This window comes from Thermobia domestica, chromosome 13 (assembly GCF_964235325.1).
Source record: "Thermobia domestica chromosome 13, izTheDome1.hap1.1, whole genome shotgun sequence".
Classification (NCBI taxonomy): Eukaryota; Metazoa; Arthropoda; class Insecta; order Zygentoma; family Lepismatidae; genus Thermobia; species Thermobia domestica.
In genome coordinates, this window is record NC_137466.1 from 134,560,418 (window position 1) to 134,588,274 (window position 27,857).

Below are 27,857 nucleotides of genomic sequence, written 5' to 3' on the forward strand. Positions count from 1 at the left end.
CAGTGTTTTCAATTTACAAAATATACAAGCAAGAATGATAACATAGCGTTTCTAACTTAAGTACTAACCAAAAATACTTTTAACTACTTCAACACTCAGAATTCCCACTCAATTCCCACTTGAACAACAGAACATTCAATGTTCATTTGAATATTCAGAAGTTCTAGGCACGGCTGAACCTTCCCAATGAGTGTTGGTAGGAAAGAATATATAATTAAAATAGCATTGACCATTTATATTTTGAATAATAATTACGGGACACCTGGGTCATGCTTGCTTAAAAACGGGACATTTAGGCGTCCCGTTTGAGAATCAGAAAAAAAACGGGACAACGGTTGAAAATAAGGGACTGTCCCGGCTAAAACGGGACGTCTGGTCACCTTGCCTTTAACCTCAAGAACATATGACCTTTGGATGTTAAATTGAAATTTTCATTTATTTCACTTTTGATTTTCATGTATATTTCATGATCGTTACATTATACTGGAGAATGTGGCTTGGCTCTTGACCCTCCCTCGTCACGCCATTGTCATGAAGCAAAAACATATACCTGAACTTAGAATTCAATTTTGATCATTTATACTTTGATAACCGAACATGTGCAATACCTTGAGTTAAGGGTCTTCACTACAGCGAAATTAAACTACCGCTAATTTTTGAGTTTTTCTGTAATATCTTGAAAACAAATAAAAATATTCGAAAAGCAGAAACGTAGTGAACTAGACAATACGATTTTGCGTGTGATTGCAACTGTAGATAGAGTTAGCATTTTTTTGCGGGTTCTGTAAATAGCGGCATACCAAAAGCAGATAGGTGAATTATGGTAAAGGTATCACATGGAAAATTGTATTGTCTAGTTCACTACGTTTCTGCTTTTCGAATATTTTTATTTGTTTTGAAGATATTACAGAAAAACTCAAAAATTTGCGGTAGTTTAATTTCGCTGAAGTGAAGACCCTTAAGAAGAAACTGTTTGAAATACTCAGATCAGTTTTGTTTTTCTAAGAATAATCTATGTACTATTCAGTATTCCATACTATTGACGTCATTTTACTGCTGCACGTGCTTTATTTCTTCTTTTCGTTTTCTTTTCTTTTTTTCTTTCAAATCAGTCGTGCTGAAGCATTTTCTGTCGGTTAATAACACTCATCGAACACAAAGTGCGCTGAATCATAACGCACAGAAAAGAACTCAAGGACAAGCAAACATTATTTTTCATTGGAAGTGCATACTTCACAATACACTTATGCAAAATAATAGATTAATCTCCTAGAGGTTTGTTTTGTGTTCTTTAAAGGGTCAACTCCAGACAATTTGAAGCCCCCGTACGATAGGATAATTGCACACCTCCTTCCCTATTAAAAAAAATGTTAAAAGCAGTAACGACGCCAGCTTTAATTTTGGGGGTGTAGACATTTTTGGGGACAGCTATTTTCTTGTGTACTGAAAATTATATTACTTTGACCGACCTAGATTACATGTTTGGAGGGCAGTTGGTGGGTGGTGGTGGTAGACTATGTTAGCTGTGGCACCTACCTCCTTATTCCCTCTAGCTCCGTCACTGATTAAATCACCTATTATGATTTTAGTAGGGTTAATGAAAATATAGAATTCAATAAATAATAATAATAATAATAATAATAATAATAATAATAATAATAATAATAATAATAGAAGAACAGTTGTACGTCGGAGAGAACACAAAGTTATCGTATGTTTGTCAGGAATTGTTTCAATTACAAATACATATATATTACTGGATTTTTTTTTCGTTAAAATAAACCTATTATTGATTTATTCAACACAAAGCGAAATAACGAACCGCTTACGTCCCGACGTATAAAAGCATTAAAATATCAAATAATACTTTCGACAAAGTGGAGACTTTCAAATATCTAGGATAAATATTAACAGACCAAAATCATATTCAGAAAGAATTTAATGTCGTCGATTAAAAGCAGAGAATTTATGTTATTATTCAGTTCAAATTTTTTTGTTGTCGCGAATTATGTCGAGGAATTTGAAGCTTAAAATATATAAAACGATAATCTTGCCTGTTGGCCTGTATGGTTACGAAACATGGTCGCTTACTCTGAGGGAAGAACGTAGACTGAAAGTATTTTAGAACAAGATCCTGAGACGAATATTCGAACCCAAGAGGGACTGGAATGGGGGAATGGCGGAGACTTCATAACGAGAAGGTTACACAATATATACTGCTCACCAAGCATTGTTAGGCTCAAGTCTAGCAGGCTCAGGTGGACAGATCATGTAGCCAGAAAGAAAGTAGGAACACTTTCAAAGTTTTAACTGGAAATTCAATCGGAAAACGATCATTAGGAAGACCTAGGCGCAGATGGGAGGACAACATTAAGATGGATCTCGCAGAAATAGGAATACAAAATGAAACTGGATCCAATTGGCTGAGGATAGGAGTCAATGGAGAGCTTTTGTGTGAACGCGGCATTGAACCTCCAATTACTCCGTCATTGTTACAAAGTGGATACGTAATTACTGTTGTTTTTAAATATAAACTTTGCGTGTTTTCCTACTGTTAAAATTAGAAATAGACCCTTCGCACACTACGACACTTCGTGTGTCGAAGACGCTCGATTTTTTTTTTCTGTGGCAAGCTTGTAATGAACATTGTTATTATGGATGTGGCGCGGGATCTTCGTACACTACGCGACAAGCGTGACAGTGTCGTAGGCTTATCACGGGAACCGGACACAAGCTAAGACCTTCGCATACTACGCGACTTCGTGTGTTGGAGACGCGTCACAGCGCCACAATTGATCTTTTCAGCAACCAGATACTCATTCTGAAAGATGATCTCGATGGAAGCTTTCGGTACAGACGCTTTCATTGCAGAAATTCAGGCACAACAATTCAGGCGAAAGTAATGTTTTATAAGCACTTAGGCATAACGCTAATCCCTCGTGGCACTCCATAATGAAATTTATAAGGAGAGTCTGCGAAGCATGAAGGTAATGTGGCGGATTAAGCAATTTACTGACTAGGCCTCGGATTTAGTCCGCGACACAAGGAGGACCGCCACTCCAGGCTACCTACGTACTCCTTACAAATGTGCTTGCACTTTGTCGTTAAAGAATATAACATATTGTTTAGTACTACGGCAATTTAATTGTATATTACAAACTATATGAAGTGCATTGTCCCCTTGTTCTGCTAAAAAAAAAAAAAAAAAGTGTCACAAACGCTCGACACGTGAAGTAAGATCTAGCGTATGTCACGTCATGGGTGTGTCGAATATCAGCGACGCGACGACAGCCTTTCGCGCATCTTCGACACACAGTGTCGTAGTCTGTGAAGGGCCATAAGGCCAGAGTAGTCAGAATTTGACAATTTCATCTTCAGTTGAAATTATGACAAGTATTTAAAATCGAGTTTCAACCATTGTAGAGCATAAGTAAGTTTTAATTTTAAAAAAAAAAAAAAGGTTGCCTTTTGCTCGCAACAAGTTTCTCTGTCGTACTAAACCTACTATACTTTTAATTGTGTACACACATTCAATTTCTGTTCTTTGAAGCCACATAATGATTATTAGAATATTATTATTATTTTCTTCCGGTAAGTTTTCCCAGCAAAATAGGTTGAAATCTTATATATATATATCTTGTCCAATAAATTGAACAAGAATTATATCCAATTATCGTAAAACATTTGTAATTGTTCAGAGATCACAAATTTTCCCTTGACCTATACTGTTCAGAGATCAGAATCATCCTGCCCACTCCTGTGAATCAAGTGCAGACACAATCTCACTGTCATTACGTAATTCTCTTTGTCAGAGGAAGACTGAAATGAGACCCAAACAATGGATTTACAAGACTCGTCATTAAAGAACTCGTAATATCCGTGCGAATTCTCTTTAATGAAAGATGTACGACAATATTCAGTTGTACCTTTTGGACATTTTTCCCATGTAGTGTTGAAGACAAATCCATTCGTACATGACAAAGGAAATCGCTGGCTTTTTAATACTTCCGACCGTTAAAGTTACGTGATTTGATGGACAGATATCTTCCTTCAGTTGGGTATTGTCATAATCGTTGTTATCCGTGGACGTACCCAGCGAGTACAGTTGATGCTATAAATCATGTAATACAAGACGAACACATCATCAAAATGGATGATGCAGTTTTCTTAAAAAAAAATAAATAAATAAATTAAAAAACCTGAAAACTGAAAACTAAAATAAAATGATTCATTAACAGCAGACGCATTTGCAGTACAGACATTAAAACTTATGTTTGAAGTTATTTGGATAATTTTCTTCAATCCATAGTTTCTCGAACTTTACTTGAAATGACTTGGGTTTTATTAAATGAAATTAAACTTCTAGAATAACATCCTATATTTATGTATCGAAGCTAAGGCCCGGCACACACGTTATGATATACCTGTCAGCGACGGCACCAAGTTTCCAAAATTTATGTGGGTGCATATCAATTGCGGGACGTGTTATATTTTCAGGGTAGTCTCGATATTTGATTAATTTATTTTTAGTTAAAATCTTTTATGAACACTGTCAAAAAGGAAAGGGCTGTACTGTGATAAAGTAAAATATACCGGTACTATAAGGATAAGTTGGAGATGCCTTAGCTCAGTCAGTAACACGGCTGACTTAAACCTAAACCGAGGTTCAAACCCGAGTCTAAACCAAAAATCTTGTGGGTGCGCCGCATCCACAAGATTATTTCTGTGGGTGCCAGAGCCCCGGAGCACCCACGTAGTCGTCGCGCATGCCTGTCAGGTAAACCTCACTGGTATATCGGAGAGGTACAGTATACCTGTGCAGGCTAGAGCACACACGCATACGCTGAAGATTTTAACTCAGTCGAGAGATGGCGATCAAATAAGAAGACAATGCGATCGGCTTACTCCTTTAATTTAATGACAAATCTTTCATAGGCTGCATCTCTGTTTTCACGGTCGTGGTACTCTTTACTTTTCACTCGCCACAGACGAGGTTTAGACATATATATTTCAATAAACTTTTGTGTCACGTGGTTCCGTTTTCGACTTGCCATGATGATCACAAAAGTCACTAGCACTATCGCACGCGTAGTCTACTTTTTGTATATAAAACAACGCCTGACGCTCCCTACTCAAGGAACTAGCCACAACTCACCTAAACACTGTACAGGTGTGCCGGAGTGACTCACTCACACGCTCAGGACAACACGCCTGCGCAGGTAGTAATTAAATTTCGATTCTTCTCCGGTCGCCTGCACAGGTCGCTAAGTCTGTGCTGTTTGGCCTGCAGCGGCTGGCACACACGTTCCGGTTTATCTGTATAGGTGACTTGTACGTACAGGTAAACCTCACCGGTATACCGGAAAGATATACCTGTGCAGGCTAGAGCACACACGCAACGGTAAACCTGAAGATTTTAATTCAGTCGAGGGATGGCGAGCAAACAAAAAGACGACGACCGACGCTCTCTATTCAAAGAACTAGCCACAACCACCTAAACACAGTACAGTTGTGCCGGAGTGATTCTCACACACTCAGGTCTACACGCCTGCTCAGGTAGTAAGAATTAAATTTCCTTGTAGGACCTAAGAGACGATTGTGGTTATAATGAATAAAATGGTGTAATCAAGAAAGTGGGAGGAAACGCAAGAACTCCGAGAAAACTGAAGCACATTGTATTTGTCCACCACAAAGCCCACTTGGCACGAGCTGATATCGAATTGGAATCCAACACACCAGAGTTGAGCGCTCTACAACTGAGTCACCGCGACCTCCAACTTGAACATTTTATGATAACAAACAAAAAATGTCTCACAATTAGAACAAAAAACTAAATAAAGGAAACACTAAAATTTTGTATGATGCAAATATCGACACGGTGCGATTGTTTGATATACTCTATATTACAAAGAAATTAACAGTGTTGCCAACTCAACATAAAATTTTATTTTTTCAAATGGGTTTTATGAGAGTATTACATAGTTCAAATCTACATGGTAAATAAAAGCTTACAATTAATGTTGCCCACGAAACGAAACGAGGAATAAGGTTTTGTTGGATAAGAATATGAAGGAAACATTAATAGACGTGAAGGGAGTAAGCGAGAGAATTATTACAGTTAAACTCGTATTAGGAAAAAGAGAAACCTTATAGTCAGCGCACTTATGCCCCACAAGTTGGATGTGGTAAGGAGACAAACCAAGAATTTTGGATGAAGCTAGATAGTACTTTACAGAATTGTTCTTACATGAGGAGTTTATCTTAGCAGGAGATCTAAATGAATATGTAGGATGATCAAGATCAGAATATAAAACAATACATGAAGGATATGAATTAAAAGACAGAAACAAACAAAAGTTACAAGTGGTAAAAGCATACTATCTTGATCTTTGAGTACCTTCTATAAGAAAGAATAACACCTTATTACATATAAGAGTGGCACCTGTAGGTCTCGGATCGATTTTATTTTGTGGAGAAGAGACAAACTATGTAACGCAAAGAACTAGATAGTAATACCAGGTAAGAATCTAACAGAGTAACATCGCTTTGTAATAGGCGATATCTGCATTAAGGAAAAGGTAGGAAGAAGACTACAAAATGTTCCTGTTCGAACGAAGCTAAACGAGATAAGAGTTGAAAAGATTGAAAAAGAAATTGCCACATCATAAGTACTGCAGATGAGAGAAGAGGTACACGTGGAATCGGAGTGTCCCAGTTTATCAGTAACACTCAGTGAAACGGCAAGCAAAATTTTCAATGAAGAAGTCGAAGCAGCTATGAAGAAGAAAAAGGAAGTGTACATAAAGTGAAAGAAATCAACAAGACCTGAAGGATTTGAAGGGAGCTAAAAGATGTCAAGAAGGCAGTCAGTGTAACTAAAGACAAGGTTATGGTGAGTTGTATATACAACCTGGAAAGAACAAAGGGAGAAGAAATGATTTACAAGATTTCAAAGATAAGAAAGAGGAAAACATTTTACATCAAGCATGAAAATACGAGGTTCAGAAAAGTGAGATGATATGGTTGAAGGAGTATTTCCAGAAACTTCTCAATGAAGAAACTCGGGAGAAACTTACGAAAATCTGCAGAGAGTTATAGAACCAAGATTGAGGAAAGAGACCTAAATAACATAGAACAAATTTGGTTTCATGCCAGTACGGCTGACAACGGATACAATATTCGTACTTATTCTGCTAATCGGAAAATATAGATAACACCCGAAGGACTTCCACATGGTTTTCACTGACTAGGGAAAGCGTATGATTGAGTGCCACGCGATCTTACTTGGTGAGCACTGAATAGAAAGTGTTCCGAACATACACGTCTATATAATTAAATATATGTATGGTAGCTATAGAACAGAAGTGAGGATTGCGTAGAGAATAATAGAGTTTACAACTAAAGTGACACTTCATCAGGGCTCTATTCCTAGCCCACACTTTTTTTTTTTTTTCAGTTCTGATTGACGAGAATGCAAAGGTTATCCAAGAGTTAGCACCTTGGAATATGCTATTCGCGGGTAACATTAACGCTGGTGAGTGAGACTAAGACAACACTACAAGAGAAATTAGATATCTGGAAAGGAGCGCTGGAATGAAAAAGGCTAGAGTTAGTAGGATTTAGAATTTTTTAGATTTCTGGGCTTTCGGCATCTAAGGTCATTTAGCCGATTGAGGGATGACGTCCCTCGGCGAGCACACAATCCGGGGAAAGGGAAGGAAGATAGGATTGGGGAAAGAAGGAAGTGGCCTTCGACCTATAATTTAGGTACAACCCCGGCATTTGCCTGGTGTGAAAGAAGAAAACTCAGGAAAACATCATTCAGGGTGGCTGGCCTGAAAAAGCTTGCTGCACTTTTTCGACCGAGTGACTCCACTGGGAATCGAACCCGGGACCGCTCGCACCAAAGGCGAGAGCGTTAGCGACTACGCTACATGGGGCCACTAGTAGAATCATGATAGAATATTTACATTGGACATTCAGCAAAAATGCAAACGAAAATACAAGGATACGATTAGACGAACAAATGGTAATGACGAGGAAATTCAAGTACTTGGGATCAATATTACAGGAAAATGAGGGATAGAAGATGTAATCATTAGTATTAGCAGCGCTGGACAAATAGAAACATCAGGAATATTGTGTGAACATAGGATACCAATACGCCTTAAAAAGCTTTACAAAACTGCAATGATACCTGCCATATTATACGGAGCGAAATGTTGAACCAGGACGAAGAAGAGAGGGAAACAAAGTGCATGTTACAGAGATGAAGATGCTGCGGTGGATGTGTACAGTAACTAGGAAGGACAGAATTAACAATCAATTAACCCGAAGAACAGTAAAGAGCAATAATAGAAAAACTGCAAGAAAGTAAACATAAACAGTTTGGGCAGAACTAACCTAAATGGAACATGTGCGCGGGATCGATCAAAGAAATGGAGAAATTATGTGAAGAGCGATATGATATAGTGTGGTGTCACAATGGCTATGACACAAAGAGAAGCAGATGGCGAACAGTAATCCGAAAAGCTGACCCCAGCTAACTGGGGGGAAATGGTTTAGAAAACGATCTACAGCTTTACGTGGAATCCGAACCACGTGAGCTCCATCCGGAAATGGAATCTGGGTCCCTGTGCCACGCAGGAATGGTGTTCACTCTTAATGAATCAGGCAACCTTGAATCTGTGATACTGCTTGTATAATAGGTAATGTCTGAACAGTTTACGAAAAAAAAAAAATCCTGCTTACGTAACTATCTTTCTTAAATACTTAATTTCCTAGCTATAGACATTTGTATATCTTCAATCTATCTGCGCCAAGGCTGAGTATAAATTTCATCTATCTACGTACGTTAATTTGGACATGAAGCCGGCACAAGACTCTTTATTTGTAGATACTATTATTGTGACTTTTCACTCCAACCACACAAAAATCGAAAGACGGAAAGAAATAAAGCTTTTCCATTGAACTGTGAGGTTCTATTTCGATTTGGTTTTCATGTTCTAATTCAATTTTTGTTAACACTAGTGTGCGACCGCGTCAGAAATGTTTATGCCGGGAACCAGTTTCGAATGGTTAGTAGTTGTGGCAATTGACGTAGATTTGACGTCAGTAAAGTGTTAGAGAAGACGTTAAAATAAAAGCGAAATGATGTGGCACAAGGAAAACTCCTTAAACTCAATTACTCTACACAAGTGAAGAAAGTTCATAATGTTACTAATTTATTGCTTTGAACATGACTCACTTTTTTGCCGTATGTTAACCTCTCCTTTATAGTGTACTTTTCCTTCTCTAACATCTGACGGCAGGAAAGATGGTTCTATGATTAAAGAAATATATAGTTTTGAATGCTCATCATTGAAATGACAGTAAAAGTGAATACAAATTGGCTATATGTGCTATAAAGTCAAACGGGCGTGACGTAATTGGAAGTGTTCTACGAGCAATGACTCAGATTTTTTAATTACAATTTTTGATGACTGAATTGCGAAAAATGAAACTGAATTATTAGTTTTATGCCCCACGATTATACCCTTTGGGTTAAGAGAACGATGATTAATGAAAGGGAATAATTGTGAAAGAACAGGGAAATGAGAATTTGAGAGCAAACGGAAGAACTTCGAGAAAACCCAATAACATGATTTGTCTACTATAAACTCGCTTGACCTCGAATCGGATAACCATATCAAAACTATAGAAGGATGGACATTCTTTTAGAAAATGTTTGATTTTTCATTTAAAAGTCAGTAGGTCGCGGTGGCTCAGTGGTATTCTACCTAGGTAGAATGTTCACTTCTGGTGCATGGGGTCCTTGGTTCGATCCCTGCTCGCGCCAAGTTAACGTTATGGTGGACATACTCCGTGTGCTTGGGTTTCCTCGTGGTTCTCCCGTTTCCTCCTACATTCTTCATTCCTCCATTTCCTTCATCTTTCATCATCACCCTCTCCTTTGGCCTAGCCGGCATAACTATGGGACGTAAAGCTTAAAGATTTAATTTCACTTAAAAGCCAGAGTTTTTAAAATAAAATTTTGAAAATAGTTTACCTTTATAATTGTATTGTTGATGCTAAAGTTGTATTGGTTACAGCGGCAGAATGATACTTGCCCCAAATCGATTTCGACTCGAGGGAATTCATTATGTTCTTGCACCAAGTGTTTCTAAAATTCCTTACAATTCACGTGTTTCAAATTCTGTTTTACTACAATGATGTACTTAATTGACTGTATTAATAGGCAGTTTCTCTCTTTTGTCACAGAGTATTAATTAGAGAAAACTTGATTTCAGTCACTACGTTACTCCGTGGAATTGCAAATTAAATTTGACTAAGTTTAAGATGATCACTGACGTTATTTATAAGAGGGAAATTTACATTACTGTATGTGAAGAGTTAAATTTTGATCTGCAGAAATAATTACCAGACCAGGTTTACAGCAGAAAGTAAAATGATAAATGTATATTGTTTGCTCAGTTACGGAACGCAAACTGTTAAGAATTTCTAACATTTCTTTTATTAAAAAAAAATGTAAATCTGATCAAATGTCAGATAATTCAAAATAATTTAAATGTGTGTCGCACATGGTGGAAAAATAAAAACCAAGACGTGTCCGCCTTTTGCCGGACGGACGGTAACTCTAGCCTAGGATCGACCTAGAGATCCGTCGCATTAGGGTTAAGCACTCTACCACTGAACAACTGTGCTCCTTGCGATTAAATTGTATTGGTTACTTACTATATACCAAGCAGATGGTATGAAGTAGTTGTATAAATTACACATTACGTCTAGCTACGTTTTGAGAAGACAACATTGGTCCAGAACTTGCCCAAGTTATAAAGATACGGTCCTGGGTTAAAAAGTTAAAAACCAAGTTAAAAAGAACACTCGGTCGTATAGAAGTAACAAGTTTGCAGGCCACCCATCCTAAGTGAGTTTTTTCCTGGGTTTTCCTCATTCACACCAGGCGAATGCCGGGATGGTATCTAACATAATGGTCCCAGGCTGCTTCCTTCCTCATTCCTTTGTTCCTCTTCAGTTCTTCAGATAGTCCGATTGCCGAGGGACGTCCACCCTCATGTGTGTGACGGGCTAACATTGCCATCGATGCCGAAAGCACAGAAATCGAATTCCTAATCCTGATGTCTTGTTCCCATCGAATAATCGGGATGTCCTGAGTTCAACAACTGTTCATTCTAATGTTTGTTTTCCTCAGCTATACGAAACTAATGCCAGTAGAGTACCGTTAACATACATACCTAGGTCTGTGAAGTTGGCCTACCCAAATTACCTTACCCACTTTTATCTATATGACCCGTTAGTTCCTCGTTAGTTCCCGTTAGTTCTTACAAAAGTTCCGTTAGTTCCGTGATTTTATACAAGTTAGAGCATAAAGAAAAATGTATGAGTAGGCTAACTTCACATGTGAAGTTGGCGTACGCAACAAGCTTTCTCCCATTTTTCGACACGAATCGTTAGTTCCTCGTTAGTTCCCGTTAGTTCTTACAAAAGATCCGTTAGTTCCCATTAGTTATTACAAAATTTTGTTTATGTTCTGCTTTGTACATATGAGCTTATTGGGTATGTTAAGTTGGCCTACCCATTGGGTTTTGTGTATAATTTCTTTAAAATCGTGGAACTAACGTAACTTTAGTAAGAACTAACGGGAACTAACGGCTCACTAGATAAGAGTGGGTAAGCTAATTTGGGCAGGCCAACTTCACAGACTTTGTATACCTTTATAAAAGTTCCAGTTCAATTGTAAAAAAAATCGTTAACTAAAGTTTAATTTTGTCCAATCTTCCTCTACTTTGTTAAAAAAAAAAAGATACATTCTTATATTTGCAATGTTTTCGGCAATTAGCGAAGCAAGGTTTAAAGAGAGAGAGAGGAAAGGAAGTAAATCCCAAAATAATAATAATAATAATAATAATAATAATAATAATAATAATAATAAATAGCAAATTTTACTGTTTTATGAAACATGGTTTTGCTAAAAAGAATTATATGTAAATAGTTTTGTTTTATCTTTTGTAGGTCTCCACCTGTTGGAAGTCACAAGAAATTGTACTCCGCCAGCCATCGATGACTTCCCAACTGATTTATTCACAGCAGAACAACGATCAAATGGAGCAGTGGTCGTCCACGTGATTGTGTCTTTGTACCTGTTTGTAGCCCTAGCCATTGTATGTGACAGGTATTTCGTACCAGCCGTTGAAAAGATATGTCAAGGTAAGAATTATAAATAAATAATCTTAACTTCTGTGTGTTTCTTCCTGAACACGAAAAAAATAATTTGATAAGCTTTCAGATCTGTTTTTACTGAGCACAGTGATCCTAACCTGTAACATTATAAAATCCCATTTCGAGAGATAGAAATTCCCATTTTGCTCTTGAATTTTCCACGTTAAACTAATTACAAAGTTTAATATATTATATATATTACTCACTTTTTTCAATATGTGAGTGAATTAGCCGATTCGTAAATTTCAATCCCTGTATTTATGAACTAGTTCATGAATACGCATTTTCCTTGATTGAAAGAAAAAATGAAAATATGGACGAAAGGAAATAAATTTTTGCCAGCATTTAGCATTTACATCATGCTTTTGTGAGGTCGTTGTTTTAATAAACATAACGATATTGGAAGAATTTTATTCTGCACTCAGTTTGTGTGGAACATTTTCTAATTGCAAGTTGGTTACTTCTCATTTCGTATTTTACTTCTTCCATTAATTGTTTTTAATTTTATTTAATAAATACCAGAGCACAATTTACATGTCTTGGAGCTTGTTTCTTGAGAATCACAAGTTACTTTTGCAATAGCGTACGTGCATTTGCCGGTAACAAAATTTGACAATTAGCACTAATTTCAAGCTTATTGAGGAATCATAAGTATACTTCCCCTCCATAGAGAATTCTGTTGCTGACGATGAAGTATGAAAAATTCCATATATGTTGCCAATCGCGACAGAAATTCCCTTTATCCCTTTTTGAGAAATTGTGAAAATCCCATAAAATGAGATTTTCTCCACGGGTTGGCGTCACTGACTGGGCACCACCAGTTTTTGAGATCCATTTCTCTTGCCCCATCTCATCGTCAAAGCGGCGACTCTTGAGGGAAGCCACATTTCTAAAAATTACAATTTATTGCTACAAATTAAGAGGAAAAATCTAGCCTAACGTACTAATTTTTGTATACGACTTTTTTCAAGCTGTATGAAGCTTTCTTCCTGTAGCTTGTAGCATTATTCTTTTTTACCGATATGATTTTCCTCGGAAGCCGCCACTAACTGAAGGATCATTTCAACAATTAAAACGGAGTGTTCACTGCAGCTAAATTAAACTACCGCTAATTTTAGAGTTATTTTCTGTAATATCTTCAAAAGAAATAAAAATATTCGAAAAACAGAAACGTAGTGAACTAGACAATACGATTTTGCATGTGATACCTTTATTACAATTCACCTATCTGCTTTTGGTATGTCGTTATTTACAGAACCCGCAAAAAATGCTTAATCTATCTACAGTTGCAAATTGAAAGCAGATAGATGAGTTATGATAACGGTGTCATATGCAAAATCGTATTGTCTAGTTCACTACGTTTCTGCTTTTCAAATATTTTTATTTGTCAGAAAAACTCTAAAATTAGCGGTAGTTTAATTTCGCTGTAGTGAAAACCCTTAAGAGGGAGTACTAGTGGATACGGCTAGTATGAATTAGGAATTTTGGTTTAACATGGTACATAAATACTTTCTATTATACATCTCGGTTCCTTATGAAGTTTTCAAATATTAATCTAATAAATTATCACTTTAATGCTGTTGTTACTTCATGGAGTGTACAAACTCATACAAAATTACCTTTCTCCTTTATGAGGATTGAACAATTTATCACAAGGCTCTATAAGACGAAGCTTTGCTATAGATCTTGTAAAAACATGTTTTGCCACCATATTGTGTCATTAGATCAGGCACAAGTTGTGACTTCCTCCTCCCCCAGCAGACAGTTATTTTTTATTTTTATTTTTTTATTTTTGTAGGAAAACGTCTCTCAGCTATTTTTATTTTAAAGACATATCTGAAAACTAGCTTTCTATAAAAATGTAAAGCAAACAGGCCATGCCCAGTCTCCGACTGTTGAACCGTGCCGCCGACAATTGTGATCAAAGAAGCAATATATCATCTAAAGACTCCAGTGATAATTGCGATCAATTGAAACTATTAGAGAAGGAAAACCTGTATTTAGGGGAATCGAGCGAGAGTCTGAAAAATTTCCGTTAAAGATAGGTTTGCGGTTAACGAAGGTAGACTTATGCAAGGAAAGTGCATGCATGTAACGGACATCTGAGATAAAAATAAAATGTTGTACGTATCTTACAAGTTAGTAAATGTACAGTATTTACTTCTACTACGCATTAATATACGCAAAACTTACAATGGACAAAAAAAATCCTGCACAGATGTTAACTTAATTTTTCCAATAGCCAAGGAGGGTTTTCTTCACACATTACTACTTGCCTGCTAAAATTTTCAGAGAGACTTTAGCCTAAGATACCACACTAAGCATATCACTGTCATTTCGAAGTAAGTCAAATGTTGTGGTTCCTTTAAACTTTCGACAGAATCTTTATAAGTCTTCAGCCTACACTCTCCTTCGAACTGACTGCCTTATTTCTCTTCTTCCTCCACCTCCTCCTCTTCCATATTTTTAGCGTATAATTCCCAAATAAAGCATGTATAGGCCTATCCGTCGTGTCTGCTTCGGTTTGCACATTACTGTCTGTTTTGCTAAAAATATATCTAACCTCTCATAGGAAGTCTAAACATTTTCTAAATGCTGCACTATGAAACATGAAATTTTCCGTTAAGAAGCTTATTTTGATTTCCGTTGTCCGTGTAATACAGTTTCCGTTTAATGGAGGGAGTTTAACACTATTTTCGCCAGTAAATTCATGGGACCGTGAAATATTTCCGTTTAACCTAAGTTCCGTTTAATAAAGAGTCCGTTGAAGACAAGTTTTACTGTATTTATCGAGATTCTATAATAAAATTATTATTTTATTTATATGCAAAGTCGGCAATATGCCGACTTTTCTTTTTCTAGGCTTAAGACTGACGGAGACCTCGAGTTTGGTGTGCTAATTTTCACTTCGTGATCTTTTTTAACTTATTTATCTAACTTCTGAATAGGAGCCAAACCTCTCAGGCATTTTCTGAAATCATCATCAACTTTGTGCTTTTGAGTGATTCTTTTAATCCTCACATCCATCTGTATGTATAGTTTCTTTCTTTGGATCCTTTTTTGGGTTAGGCTCCATTCTGATAAACATCATGTTCGTACTTTTTGCTTCCGACTTGAGGCGGGGAATCAATCTTGTACCTTCGGATGTGATCTACCGAGTAATGTATTTATTTTATTATTTTGTCCCCCTACCGCGTCATTAGTTGTAGTTCTTTTCCTCTGTTGGAAGCAAGCTCTTATATCCACAGGAATATCTTCGTTTTCCAGCTATTGATCTAGAAAATAATCTAGGATTCTTCTAACTTCCATTAGCAAGAATTTCACCATGGATGAATAACTAGCCTTCATCCAAATTCAGTAGTTTCAAAAATCTAGAGCTGCACATGTTTGAATTATTATCTGCTATTGAATAAATAATTACGTTTAAAAATATTACGGAGACTTTCTTATGAAGTATTGGAACGTGCGGAACGCATTTTGACATTATGAAAGAGTTACAAGGAAGGATTGAAAGCGTTTAGGATACCAGTATGGAGAGGAGAAAACATTGAGATTGTTCGAATAAAGAAAAGGAATGTAAATTAGGACATTATTTATTAAAAAATATATATATATGTGAATCTGATGAAAGGTATGTGATTAGAAGGTAAACTAGGAAGAATATTGTGGTTGACGGACAAAATCAGTGGCACACGCCGAATTTCGTAAAGAGGATTCAAGCACTAAATTTAATTTCCTTTTAGAGCAAGTGTGTCGTTTGTACATTTTAATACAGCAAATGATCACTTGTTGGTCATTGTGGGTGATTAGGGCCATTTTCTTTCTTTCTTTCTTTATTATATTTTCTGAATTTCTAGTAAATATACTTCCCACGTCCATTAGCCATTGATTCCATCCAGGAATGTTTACACGTCCTCTAAGGTTCAAGAGGATTTTTTTTTTTTTTAAAGAAAGTATTACGAGTGGCCTTATGCACCATTGTTGATTGGGTGAATAGGGCCATTGAATTTACTTATTACTGAATGAATATACTTGAAAAATACATTTATTTATCAAGACAGCAAACATATGTCTGTATGTTATCAATAGTGCGAAAAAAAGAACATTTTTTTTTTTTTTTTTTGTTACTGAATAATGTAAGAACAAAAATATTGTCACTCTCACTGTGATACATTGGATTACAAAGTATTCATGAAATAATGAGTTATCAAAGAACAGTATTGTAAAAAAACAGAATAAGTTATCTTTCAGGATTCAGAGTAAGCACAAAAACATTACTATGTTACTCGGAATACAGCACATTACAGAATAATATTATATGAAATTATATTGCTCGCATGAAATAATATGTTTTAATAATAGAATCACTAGAGACGCAATAGTTACACTTGAGTCTGAAGTTACACTTATATTTAAGAAGTAGAGGCAATCAAGCATCGTCTGCATGTGAACATCATCTTCTCTGCCCCTACGCATCGTGCATGGAACCAAGCTTTACAATTCACACAAGATGTCCAAAGATGAAGAATTGGGGTGGTAATACGAAACAGCAGAAATGCACAAATATTGTCATAAACTTTGTTCTTTGTTTTCGCCTTTCCTATAGCACAGCATGGTTGATGATTGGTCGTGAAAAGTCTCGTTCGTGCTCAGTCAATGAAATCCAGTGATGCGATTACCTCTGCATGTTGCTTGGTAGTGTTATTCTTTTAAACCCTTTTCGCGCTGGGTACTCTTTTCAATTCTTCTCTGCAAGCACATTCTGAGAACACCATACACCCTTGCTGTTTGTCTTTGACTCTACAGTCTCTGCCAGCAGTGTCGCCTGAACAACTTCTTTAGTCCATTTGACTTCAACTTTTCTTGTGTGTTTGGTCATCTGAAATTAAACAGTAACAAAATAATATTTTTTTTCCTTAATGGCGTCTTAATATGTGAAGACATCTTCAAAACATGTGTATTTTCTACAGGCATTTAAAGTTTAAAAAATCTATAAAATATGTCACAAGTATGGTGGTCCTATTCGCACCAAATGACTAGGCCATATTCACCCAATTTACATATATTTTCATATCATTGGATGGCAACCCTACTTCCATGTACTGACTGACCTTGAACAAGTGTATGTCTGTTGCCTCATAACTACCGCTCTACACAATATTCTCAACACTTAAATTCAAGTTGTAGTCAAATTCTAACAACTTACCTTCAAGAACGTCCACTTGTTCCACTAGCACTCCTCACGTTCTAAGTTCTCCCTCCATGTGGTATTTTACATTCTGTACAGCTGTCCAGCGTTTGCCAGATTGAATTTCCTTAGAGTGGCCCTAATCACCCATACTTACCATATATCATCTTGCTCAGAGAAAAACTCCGAAATCTCCCCTTGCGTATGTCACTGGACCAGAGCCGGATTTAGGAATAGAGAGTTCCTAAGCTGTTGGAGGTAATGAGGCCCTTTGTGTGTCGAGATGAACATAGGTACCCTATATACAGAAATGAAGAAACTGATGATAATTTAGAAGGCAGAATAGCAGAAGGGGCCCCACTACTTACATCAAAGAAGCCTACACAAGAAGCACTGTTGCTACGTATATGTAAATTTTATAATATTTATTGGTTTTCTTATACTTTGGAAATGTACATCCAGCCTTTTCTTTAAATTTTGGGACCCCCAAGAGAGTGGGGCCCTAAGCTATAGCTTGTTTAGTTTATATGTAAATCCGGCACTGTACTGAATAAGTGATGCGCAGAAGAATATAATGGTGTAAGCTTTTTAAAATGTGCACTAATTGACATCCTATTTATGTCAAAATATGCGTGTTGATTATGATCATGATTATTTTATGTGGATGACACAAGTTAACCTGATTTATTTCTAAATTCTGAGTACTTTAGTTGTCTATGTATGTATTTCTATTTTTATTTATCTGTGCACATTATTTCTTTTGAAATGGTGTTATATCTTATTTCTGCATTCTCAATGCACGAAGAAATGCACACAGTGTAAGTACCAGTAAGTGAAAATGGCGGAAAAAGAATAATTGTAAGAGAGCCAAAACCAACTAAAACATCTGGATCTAAAACGAAGGCGATATTATTTATTGCCCATCTTACAATGAGAACTCGTTTTTAAGACCCACAACAAGAAGAATAACATAAAGGCTCGTCATTGTTGGCGGAGATTAAATAATAATGCACGCAATGCGAGAAACAGGAAACAGTAAAAAAGAAATATAACTATTTGTTCTTTATTGTCTATCTTTGACATTGACGTCATTGTGATGTAACATGCTCATAAAGAAGAGATTTAAGGATTTTTTTTTTTTTTTTTTCGAAAAGGAGTAGCAGGATGGAAGATTAAAAGTAATTCTATTGTTAGAAAAAATGAGTAATTTACTTTCCGTTTTCCCATTGTTTTAAGTGTTGTATTTTATTATAATAAATTCACAACAATTCTTACCTAATTTCATTTGACAAGTCAATACATTAACTTACATATTTTAAGTTTAGCACTGTCAGCATTACAAGATATTACTTATTGCACCGAAGCCTTCGGCTCGCTGTACACTATACATTAAAATAGTTTTTAATTAAAAGCTCTGTTTATATTTAATTGTTTGAATTTGATCCCCCAACCAACACGCGTTTACACACTGTTCAGATCCAGTGATGCTAGGTGATTAAAATTTCCCTCAGAAATGCTCAAAAATTCCCGTTTTAAGATAAAATTTCCCTAATTTTGTTCATTTTATATATTGCGTATCTATAGATTATTATAATGTGCTCATATCTCTACAACATACATATGTACTTTTGATCTAGTGTTGCCATTTTATCCGATTTTAGCGGGTACCACTCGATTTTCAAGTCCTATATTCGTTCCCCGATTAATCATCTGTTAATCACGAAAAAACACCTGCTTTTTTGGATTGGAGAAAAATCTAAGACGACTTTGTTGATAAAGTGTTGCTATATGGAGATTTTTTTAAAAGAAAGTTAAAGGAAGTGAAAAATGTGTAAAAAAAAAAAAAAATAAAAATAAAAGGTGGCATAATCACATATTTTAGTTCAACCCATGAATACTAATGTATGATCTCGTGGGCGCGTATTTCTCTGATGACCATTGTTTGCAGTTAAGCTGAACAAATCTATGATTTTACCTAGTTCATGTGTTCACCTAATCTTGATATATGCAGAAATGCTTGTAAACTGAATTACGGTATCCTTAGCATTTTGTTTAGATTAGATTCATTATTATCTTATCTTTTAAAATATTCATGCTGTATTTCATACATTGTAAAACCGTGGTAATGTTGTATGTTAGTACGATTTCAAGTAGCAATCTTTAAAAATGATTCGAAATTTTATAAGAAATGGACCAAAACTCCTAAATATGTTTTACCTTTCTTATGATAAAAGTTTAGAAATTATTTTGTGTTCCTTAGAGAGAAAACCGTATGAACAATATCGCCATATATTGCTTTTTTTACTTGCCTTACAGGTATCTTACTATAATACTTACTTTACAATTCGAGACTCACATTTATTGAACTTAATAAAACGTTAACGGCAAAAACTAAATTTATTTTACTTCAGTTTCGTTAGAAAATTACATTGGAAGTGTCACCTAAGAAATCACAAACAAAATAGTTCAAAGTATCCCAGGTCAGTATTTGTAATACACAAGTTCACATCAGTACTTTCGGTTTAGAATCCCCCGCTTTTCTAATTTTAAAATATGACAACTCTATTTTGATCTTCTGTTAATTAATTCAGTGTTATCTTGTATAATAACATCCTCAAGCCAGGTCGAGAAAGACTTGTGAGAAAAAAAAAAAAGTTTTCACCTTGTGTAGGTTCTGGAAAGAAGGCCATCATCTTTCGTCATACTGCCTCAATGCTTGGTAACATAACATTTGTTGAAAAGCTAAAAATCCCTACATTTTATCTCATATTCGTAAAAGCTCCCATTTTCCCCTCATTAAAAAATTCTTTGCTAAATCTCCCTACGCTGCGGGAAATTTCCCTCAAAGTAACATAATTGTTCAAATTGTTCAAATCTAAATAAGTGATTCCAACCTGAAACGTTATAAAGTTCCATCTCGAGAGACAGAAATTCCCATTTTGATCTTGAATTTCTCATGCTTTACAAAATTTTCCAAATTCATAAAATATGAAATGTGAAGCTGCACTCACTTTCTTCAACATACGATGAGTGAAATCAGATCTTCTATCTTAATCAAATAGTTTATGAATAAGTAATTAAGAGAGAGGATTGAAAATGTTTACAACAACAAATACCTTTAGTTGTTAGAAATTAGTATTTTCATCAGGCATGTGTGTCGTAATGAAACTAGATAAGACAAGCTTCATTCTCCAGTAATTTAGTATGGAACGTTTTGGAAGATGCGAAGTTGGTCTACTCACTACTAGAAAGCAGAAAAATGTATTGGACAGAAACAGCCTCGTAACAACTGCGTTCAAGACTCCAAATATAACTCACGCATGTTTCACAATCAGTACACTTTAATAATGGGAAAACAAAATGAACATGAGCGTTTCACTTCTGTTGCGTAGCGCACATGAGACGGAACGTCTTCACTGTCTACACATATGCCATGTTCGTAAAGTTAGCTTCCAAATTGGTCTCAACAAGATTAGAAAATACCGTAGTTAACCTTAATATACCGTACAGAGAATTATATACTATTGTTTTGACATAATGAAACAGCTGTTAACAGAAGCATTAAAAATATAACATGCACGCATGGTACCAGGAACTGTATTCATAAATAAATAAATAAATATGCTTAAAGAAAAACAAAGCACGTTCAGTCTGAAACAGATGATATTGCTTTAAAAAAAAATATTTCAGTTCCTCTTGATAGAGATAAGGTGGGTAATGGCAAGGGCAGTTGATATATGTAGTATCCCGGCATTCACCTGGTAGGACTGAGGTCGGACATTGACGTATTTTCTGTTCAGCTCATCTTTTCAGTTTTCATTCTACTTTATTTAATTTCTTCTACATTGGTCGCAACAACGAGCAAAGGCTCCGTCCTATCAATATCTGATTGACAGGCCATACTTCTTAGCTGTAGGTGCCATTATTTCTGATTCCGAGCGCCTGCGAAACGAATGCTTCCACACGTTCTTTTCTATTCCCGTTACCTACTCCTACACCAAGTTTGGTGCAATAGACTGAAATAGTATGACGTCACATCCTTCTTGCCATGGTGATCGCAATTTTATTTTCTAAACAACATGGCCTAACAACCTAAGTACAAAGCGAAAACAGTAGCATGTTTATTTCCAGATTGCAAGCATTAGAGTAAAAGAAACACTTATGTGTGTCAAAAAGATTTCCAATGAATGAAACTACGAAAAAAAATAGAATAAAACAAGAAATTAGGTAAATAATATGTTCAAGCATTGAAAGTGAAATGTTTTTTCCGACATCGCAGATTTTGCATATTTTATGTATGTGTAGGTTACATTAAGCATCAAAATATACTTAACTTGTTTATTATCGGATATTAAATTTAAATAATTCTTGATTTTTGTTAATATATTATCATCAATATCACACATTGCGTTGCTGGTGTGTAGGCAAACAGAATTAGTGTTTAAATCTTATGCTGAACCACTCGTAATTAGATGTTTTCTTGTTGTATTATACTGTCAGTGTATATTTTTAAAGTGAATAGGAAATATAAGGAAAGATCCGACCAGAAACTGGTCCAGATTGAAAATTCCCAGCACGCAAATAGCTACAAGCGTAGTGTTTTTTCTTTTTCTTTTTTTTTTTTTTTTTGTTTATTTATTTTGTAGCCACTGTAACTATGCACTGACATTTTATGGGTGGGTGTAAGAAGTCTGAATGCGCCAATATAACTAACATTATTCTCAAAGTAGACAGTGATTTTTCCTTGTAGACAAATCATATATTTTTTCTATTTTCATTGTGCCGACAGCTCGTCAGTATGTACCTTAGAGTTTTTACATTGCGTTTAATTGATTTTGTTGATTATACATTACGTGATTGGTAACGGCGCTGGCATTTCTTATGCAATTTCTATCCTTATCAGTGTACGTAGAGATGCGGTCCCTGTAGAAAAATTTTTCTTAGATGTTACTTCTTGAATTACTAGATTTCACTTGTAAATTTTCTAAATAGTTGCCTTATATTCCTAATCTGTACCTTTCCCCACAAACTTTACTTTGTATTCAAAATATTCTATAATTGTCTTATTAACAATTTGTTCTTATTAACACCAGACTTAACAGTATTCCTTTCGCTTCATGCATTTGTTTAGAGAAAAACATGGCGATCACCATGGTAACAGAGAGGAAATGACATCACTATTTCAGTCTACCTCTGAGTGCAATCACGCCCTTCCCTCGCCAGTATAATCACGATCAATTTTCAAACAATTAAATTCAACCAAGAATGTTAAGTTGCAATTAAATTGTCACAATAGCTCTAAATCGGGTAAATTGTCTGCGCATTAGCGACATTTATTGGAGTAGGGCAGTGCAGGTAGTGACATCTATTAGTGTAACTGTATATTATTAGATATATTAGCTTGACGCACAGAATAAAAATTTCCTTTTTATAATTAGGGTTGGTTTGCGTTGTTTAAGGTAATACGTATTTTAGAAATTCGGAACTATATTAAGGGAAAGTAAACAATTTTACAGATGAAATTAAGGATCTTTATCTATATTAGTACAAGGCAAATTAAAATTACGTGTTGTTTTCTAATCTATATTATTATACTAGCCTTCTTCCAGCTGGGTACTTCGCCCCTAGACCTCCGAATTTATCCTGTCTTCCGCCTCGCACTTTTCATATCCCTAATGTATCTCTAACATTAACGGATTTCGAGATATGACCTCTAATTTTATCAATTGCAACTCCTTACTCTTTTTTCTTATCTGCCTTTTTTTCCTTCTTTGGAACATATTTAAAAGTGCTGAAACGTGTGTTTAATTATTTTAAATAAAGTCTAAATACCGAATTTAATGTTTCTAACCTTAAGAGATTCTGTGGTATCTATACCCCTACATGTTATTTTAACAATTGTAATCCCCACCCATTTTTCCCCCTCACCCCATTTTTTCCCTTCTAGGTCAAACATATTTTTTTTAAAAAAAACGTTAAAACACATGTCTTATTATTTTAAATAAAAAGTTCAAATACCAAATTTCATGTCTCTAACTTTCAGAGATTCCGAAATATGGACATCTTATTATAATAATTGTCACCCCTCTTTACTCCTCCCCCGTCAAATTTCCAAAAGTCCTTTAGTAGGAGCTTACATCAAAACTCCTATGCCCTGTTCATTTTTTTCAAGTTTCTAGACGTTAATCAGTCAGTCAGTCGGAACTTCTTTTATATATATATAGAGAAAAAAGGAAGATGGGAGTGGGTTACTTATGATCGCCCAGGGCATGTTACTGTAGGTATTAACGTGAAATTTGAATAGAATACTCCTTTAATGAAGAAAGGAATGGATGAGATTTTTAAAAAATATCCATTATAAGGGGATTAAAGGGGCTTCAAAACTTTCCCTAAGAATATTATCTCTCAGGAATCCTTGGCGTTAGAGATGAAACTCGGCATATAAACTTTTCATCAAAAATAATGGAAGACTTGAGTCAACGTTTTCGAAAATTCAGCTACAAAGATGGGAAAGGGATACATTATACAATTCCCAAATTTCCATTTGTTTAATCTGAAAGTGCCAAATGTGAGTTCTGAAATTCGGTAAATAGATTTTTTTTAAATTAAAAATAAGGAAACACGTATTTCAGTGTTTGGTAGTTCAACTTCTAAGGAGGAAAATACGGTAATTTAAATCATATTGAAATTTCCCTTTATGTAAGACAAAGGAAAGGCCATGCCCATTGTCCGAGTATTGAACCATGTTGCAACATTTGTAATAAAGAAGGAAACACTCCATTTTAATCTGAAGACGCAGTGACAGCTGGAATCAGTTGAGTGACAAAGTGTTTGTTATAGAGATTCTATAATAATAAAAATATTAGTATTATTTGTATACAGACATAACAACATCAATGATCTTTAATCTCCTCAACCATAGGATGATGGACACCTGTTTTATACTTTGGAAGAGCTGTTTTATACTTTAATAAAGTTCTCTTCTTCGTAACTACATATAGATATTCTATCCTTGGTCTTCCTCTTCCTGGTTTTCCTTCTGCCTTTCCCTCTATCAACACGGTGATCCAATCGGAGTGCCGAATGAGATGGCCAAGCATGCTGTTTCTTCTTTTTCCTATTAACTTCATGATATGTCGTCCTTTATTAACTTCCTTTAGTACGTCTTCATTCCTTTTTCTTCCGATCCATGAATATGCACAGCATTCTACGCTAACACCACATTTCAAATGCTTCCAGCTTAGATATTTCAGCTTTACTCAATGTCCACATCTCTGATCCGTAAAGTGCCACGCTCCATACCAGAGACTTAAATGTCCGTGAACCTGGCCCCACCCACATCGACACTAATTTTAAAACATATGCCAAAAATTGGTGCCCAATTAGTGCTGACGACCTGTAATGTTAAAAAAATTTGTGCCGTTACACAGACTTTAAAAAACAAAAAATATTCTGGGTGGGGCTAGGTTCACGCTAGCCCCACTCACTCAACCGAACGAGATGAAACCTATGCACAATGTTAGTGTTAAATTAGTGCTGTCGATACCGCATAAAAAGAAAATTAGTGCCATTATCAGTAGTCCAAATATATTCGAAAATCTAATATGGCGGCATCATCAAAGAAAACAATCGATCCTCATTTTTATCATACTATACATAGCACTAATTTTCTTTCTATGCGGTATCGTCAGCACTAATTTAGCACTAATTTTTGGCATAGTTTTCAAAATTAGTGCTGTTACACAAACGTAAAAAAACCAAGAATATGTGGGTGGAGCTAGCATGAACCTAGCCCCACCCACTCAACCGATTGAGATGAAACCTATGCACAATGTTAGTGTTAAATTAGTGCTGTCGATACCGCATAAAAAGAAAATTAGTGCCATTATCAGTAGGCCAAATATATTCGAAAATCTAATATGGCGGCATCATCAAAGAAAACAATCGATCCTCATTTTTATCATACTATACATAGCACTAATTTTCTTTCTATGCCGTATCGTCAGCACTAATTTAGCACTAATTTTTGGCATAGTTTTCAAAATTAGTGCTGTTACACAAACGACAAAAACGGCAGTAATATTTTCGTTATTTCTGCCAAGTTAACGCTGTTTTCAAAGATTTTGTATTTACTTGTAGCACCTACATTAATAAATCAGGAACGGATTAAGAAGCACTAGCGATGCACTAACAATTGCGCTAGAAGGGATCATCAGTGCTTTTGATTTGGTGGAAATTTAACGGAATGAAAACTTCCCCATGAATTTCCTATGGAATTTCGTGACATGTAATTAGCCATATCTACATCAATAGTTAAGCATTTACGAAACTATGTGTGTTTTCTAGAAGCACAAACGATGCATGAACGAATGAAACTTACTTTCCGTTAGTGGTTAAAATGGGAGCCAAATTCACGCTGGTCCCAAATGTTTTTCTACTTGTAGAGCCTACACTAATGGAGCGCTAACATTAGTTGTCGGTGCACTAGGAAGCACTAACGAAGTTTTTCATTAGTACTTGAAATTTCACGTGCAGCATCAACTTGGCGCCGCAAAAGGTTTTTATTTGTAGCTCCTATAGTAATAAAGCATTAATGATAGGCGTTAATGCACTAAGAATCATTAACGATGCACTAGCGATTGACACTAAATTTATCGTTAGTGCGTTACGTGTTCAGGGACGTCGTTCTTCTTAATGAAGGTGTTAGAAGAAAAACCCTTTCGTGGGACAATTTCTCGCTGCTACAGACACTTCAACCACTAACGAAAAAATTAGAGCCATTCGTTAGCGCACCGTTAGTGCTTCTTAATGCACCAACACGTAACGTTAGTGCTTCATTAGTATAGGTGCAACAAGTAAAATACTTTGGGAAATAGTATGAACTTAGGCCCTATTATAAGCACTTAGAAAAAAATTAGTGCGATTCGTTAGTGCATCGTTAGTGCTTCTAGAAAAAGTTTCGTTAGTGTTTATAAGAAATTTATGAGGAATTTCTCAGTATATCAAAGTTCCACCACATTTAAAAGCACTCATGACCTCTTCTAGTGCAATCGTTAGTGGAGTGTTAGTGCAGTGTTAGTGCTTGTTCATGTACCAACCCGTAACGTTAGTGCTTCATTAGTGTAGATGCTAAAAGTAAAATATATTTGGAAGTTGGCTTGAACTTTCCCGACTTCAAGCACTAACGAGAAAGTTAGTGTCATTCATTAGTTGTAGAAGACACTAACAGCTTGTATACAATTTGGTATTTCTGTAGTTGGTTCCCACCAAAAGCCTTGAAGAAATGCCTAAATATGGTAGTAATGACGTTAGTGCTTAGTGCGTTTAAGTATTCTAACAATGCACTAACAATTTGTCATTAAGCCCATGTTTCTACTTCAATTTGTATAGATTTGATATTTCTGAAGTTGCCCTCACCAAAAATCTTGAATAAATCCCAATATATGGTAGCATTAACGTTATTGCTTAGTGCGTTTAAGGGCACAACGATGCACTAGTGATTACCGTTGACCCTATGTTTCTACGTCAATTTATATGGAATTTGATATTTCTGAAGTTACCTCCCCCAAAAATCTTGAATAAATTCCAAAATATGGTAGCACTAACGTTAGTGTTTAGTGCGTTTAAGTGATCTATTGATGCACTAACGATTGCCGTTAACTCCATGTTTCTACGTCAATTTGTATAGATTTGTATATTTCTGAAGTTGCCCCCACCAAAAATCTCCAGTAACTCGTAAACGCTGATAGCACTAACGTTAGTGCTTAGTGCGTTTAAGTGCACTTTCCATGCACTAACGATGTGCGACGTTTGGTATAATTTGGGAGAGGTGGGGGGCCAACTTCAAGCACGTGTATACATAGCAATATTTTTATTTCTATGCGACGTGTTTGAAGTTCCCTTCTCCCTACCTCTACCAAATTACAACAAACGTCGTACATCGTTAGTACACGTTAGTGCAATCACAGTTTACGAGATATTGAAAATTTTTGGTAGGGGCTAACTTCATATGTAGTTATTCTCCCCACTAAAGATGGATTAGTGATTGCCGTTAACCCCATGTTTCTACGTCCATTTGTACGGATTTTGATATTTCTGAAGCAGCCCCACCACCAAAAGTATTCAATAAATCACAAAATATAATGGCACTAACGTTAGTGCTTAGTGCGTTTAAGTGCACTAACGATGCACTAACGACTGCCGTTAACTCCATGTTTCTACATACATTTGTATGGAATCTGGTATTTCTGAAGTTCGCCCCTCACCAAAAATCTTCAATTACTCGTAAACTCAAATAGCACTACCCTTTGTGCTTAGTGAGTTTAAGTGCACTAACGATGTGTGACGTTTGGTGTAATTTGGAAGAGATGGGAGCCAACTACAAGCACGTTTATACATAGCACTAATATTCTTTCTATGCGATGTGTCT

At 35.8% G+C, this 27,857-nt stretch overlaps 1 protein-coding gene across 2 annotated transcripts in view; it reads left to right on the forward strand.

The window, feature by feature from the left end:
- zyd (sodium/potassium/calcium exchanger zydeco) overlaps window positions 1-27,857 on the forward strand; it is a 328,654-nt gene that overhangs the window by 223,210 nt on the left and 77,587 nt on the right. For both annotated transcript variants that reach the window (XM_081736516.1, XM_081736517.1), the window contains exon 2: window positions 12,034-12,228. In XM_081736516.1, the coding sequence (XP_081592642.1) occupies window positions 12,034-12,228 (195 nt within the window). The remainder of the gene's footprint in view (window positions 1-12,033; window positions 12,229-27,857) is intronic.